The sequence below is a fragment of the Vipera berus genome, assembly GCF_964194415.1.
Source record: "Vipera berus genome assembly, chromosome: 2".
Taxonomy (NCBI): domain Eukaryota; kingdom Metazoa; phylum Chordata; class Lepidosauria; order Squamata; family Viperidae; genus Vipera; species Vipera berus.
In genome coordinates, this window is record NC_138203.1 from 212016580 (window position 1) to 212019830 (window position 3251).

At 41.3% G+C, this 3251-nt stretch overlaps 1 protein-coding gene across 6 annotated transcripts; it reads right to left on the reverse strand.

Moving 5' to 3' along the window:
* Positions 1-460: 460 nt before the first annotated feature.
* MED7 (mediator complex subunit 7) lies at positions 461-2867 on the reverse strand. Of its 6 annotated transcripts, none has more exons than XM_081316737.1 (3): positions 2754-2855; positions 1816-1927; positions 461-1312 (listed from the first exon to the last, which is right to left on the reverse strand). In XM_081316737.1, exon 3 carries the CDS (start codon positions 1293-1295, stop codon positions 603-605), a length of 693 nt encoding a protein of 230 aa, XP_081172863.1. In that variant the 5' UTR covers positions 1296-1312; positions 1816-1927; positions 2754-2855; the 3' UTR covers positions 461-602. The 6 variants fall into 6 exon arrangements, with proteins under 6 accessions (XP_081172863.1, XP_081172864.1, XP_081172865.1 ...); XM_081316738.1 differs by having other exon boundaries at positions 2581-2759; XM_081316739.1 differs by lacking the exon at positions 2754-2855 and adding an exon at positions 2614-2630.
* Between the last annotated feature and the right edge of the window lie 384 nt (positions 2868-3251).

Genomic DNA, 3251 nt, shown 5'->3' on the forward strand with positions numbered 1-3251 from the left:
GCGCTCCCACAGGGAGGGCCTCCTCAGGGTACCACCGGTCAAGGATTGCCAACGGGCGATCCCCAGGGGGAGGGTGTTCTCTGTGGGCGCGCCTGCCCTATGGAATCAACTGCCAACGGAACTCCGGACTGCCCCCGACCTTCGTTCTTTTTGCCGGGACCTAAAAACCTGGCTCTTTGAGCTATCTGGTCTGGACTGAGGGGTTTAATTTTTGCGGCTAGACTTAATTTAATTTTAATTTTATATTGTATTATTTTTAAATTTTGCCTTGTAAACCGCCCTGAGTCCTTTGGGAGTAGGGCGGTATATAAACCAAATAAATAAATAAATAAATAATAACCATCAGCAGAATTTGGATACTGATGAATTGCATAGTTTACAGGTAAAGCTGTCAGTAACATTGATGTTCTTTAAAGTCAAACATAGATACACATGCAAAAACTAAACAATAATTTTTTAATATTTATTGATTCATAGATTGTGTTCCACGACTGTTTAAATCTTCTTTTAAATCTTAAATAGCAAAAGGAAAAGAAACTTCATACTCTAATTCCCTAAGCATCAGTTGCATTCTGTGAAAATCACAAATCCCAAGGCTGTTTTCATGTCATTTCATCAATAATGCTACACATATTAGCATCTTTATCCAAAACCTGATCTTTTTTTACACTAGAGATTGTTCTTTGCTGTTCATTCGATCCAATACAGTTTATGCTGTCTTCAGTGTCCATTGGTTCAGTTTTTATTCTCATCCCTCCATCTGAATGAGGTAAATCTTCTGGCAGAGAAGCCAAGCAATTCTGAATCATTTCCACAACTCGTTCTAAATGTTTCTGAAATCTTTCTGCAGTTTCTAGACGCTGACGTTTCTGTACTTCCATCATGACTCTCAATGTCTCTCTGGCTTGGTGAGGTCGATATTCATTTATAAGGTGATGCACATGAACAAATAGCAGTTTTAAATCTTCCAGTTTCTCTTCTCTTTTTATGCTGCCTGGGCTTCTTATTAATATATCCAAGAGATCTAAGAAGTTGACCAGGATTGACATATTAAGTTTCCTTAACTCCTTTTTATGGTCAAACTGCATGGGATGCAATCGTTCAATACCCTGACTTTCTAATGGCCGAATAATTAGGTCATCACATTGGAACTGATTTCCAAACATCATATAGCTATCTTTAATAGGTGGTGGAGGCTTAGGAGCTAAACCTTTCCGAATGTTTTCATCAGTATATTCTTTAATATATTGCATTGGAGGTGGAGGCAGAGCACTCACTTGCTGAGGTTCACCCATTGCAGCAGGACAAATAGCTAGAATAAAGAGATAAAATATGCAAAGATAAAAATAAAATTAGCATTTAAACACATGCAAGACAGATAAGCATTTATATATTACAATAAAGCTGAACTGTTTCTGTCCAACAGACCAAATAGGTAAGAATACTATTTACTAGCACAAATTATGGAGTTATCTGCCACCTGTTTATAAATATTTGGGATTTAAAATAAATTGACAAAAATTTGGTTTCCTCACCATACACACTTGAAATATGTGCCTACACACTTGAAATATGTGCCTAAAAACATGCAAGAGGGTTGACCCAACAGTTTCCCTTACTGTTTTAATATCTTAATATTATTGTTCACTACAATTATAATGTGTAAATTGGATCCTACTGTATTTTTTTCTACTGCCAACCATAACACATATTTTAAGAAACACACCAATTTTATGATACATTCAAGATCATCTACTCCGCCTCCTTGCCTTATCCAGAAATTCACTTCTACAGTAACAAACAACATCACATTACCTGAAAGATAAAGCTGACACAACTTTGCCAATCTTGATAACAAAGTTGGGAAGTTCACTTCATACACATGGTCTAATGAAGCCTATTCCTGGGTATTCCAGTATATGAGAGGCTAAGCCACAAAGAAGAGAGGTTCAAATTATTCTCCAAAGCACCAGATGGCAGGACAAGAAACAATGATTAGAAACTAAATAGAGAGAGAAGCAACCTGGAATTAAGGAGAAACTTCCTAACAGTTTGGACAGTTAAACCAGTGGAACAGCTTGCCTTCAGAAATCGTGGGCGCTCCATCATTGCAGGTTTTTAATAAGAGACTGGACGGGCTGGACTAGAAGACCTCCAAGGTCCCTTCCAGCTCTATTCTATTCTAAATTCTAAATATGTATATACATTCCCACTCACTGAAGAGGCCGCTCCCATATATATTAAATCCGCCTCACTTTATCCAAACTTCCTGTCCTTTTTCCTTCGGCACTAAATATAAAACTACATTCACTTTATTTTAAAGAGAGAGTCAGCAGCAAAATTTCTCCGCCCCTTACTCAAATGTAAGACAAAGAACAGATTTGAGATGGTAACCTTACTGCGAACGTGGATGCTGATCGCTTTTAATTTTTGGTCCTAAGACATTAAAGTCGTGCCCAATCAATCCATTAATCTGCCTTCTCTCCTCCCTTATTAAGGAATAGCTAAGTGGAAGACAAGGAGTCTGGTTGAATTATCGGTCCCGTGCACGAAAATATAAGAAAAAACCGCCTCACTAACAGCTGATAAACGGCAAACCGGAAGTGTTCCAACCTCAGGCCTCTACGGCTCCTCTTCGGGCAAAACAAGCGGGAAAAGCGCAGGAGGCAGACCCTCAAAAGCACCTGGGATCAGTCAGAGTTGGTTCCGACATTACAGAGGAGGGGAATTCCGAGCGAAAAACTTCGGCTTACTTGATAATTACGCCTACAGACACCAAAAAGAGATCAGTCGCCGGGCTTCCAGCAGCTCCGCGCAACAAGATCAGCCACCGGGATCCACTCCGCTTCTCCTCAGCAGCTGCAGCACAATTGCTTCCGGAGCGCGCAATTTATGCCGGTAGCGCCGCCGCTCTCCTCATTGGCTTCCGCGGAAGAGGCGCGAGCGCCCTTCCAAAAAACGGGAAAACGAAAAAAAGACGCTGTCGGAAGCAAATCGCAGACCGATAAAAGGGGAGGGGCGGAGTGGGGGCAATTTGCGCGAGGGGCTTTCGTCGCCAGTCAGCGGTTGCGCATGGCCGTTTCGTCTTCTTTAACCGCCCTCCACCACCCCCACCTCTTTCCTCCCCCCCCCCACAATAGGCCACTTTAAGCAGATGGGTCTCCCAAAGATGCCTGTTCAGGAGGCAAATGGACTTTCTTGTTTTTCTTTGAAGACGTTTCTCTTCTCATCCAAGAAGCTTCCTCAGCGCT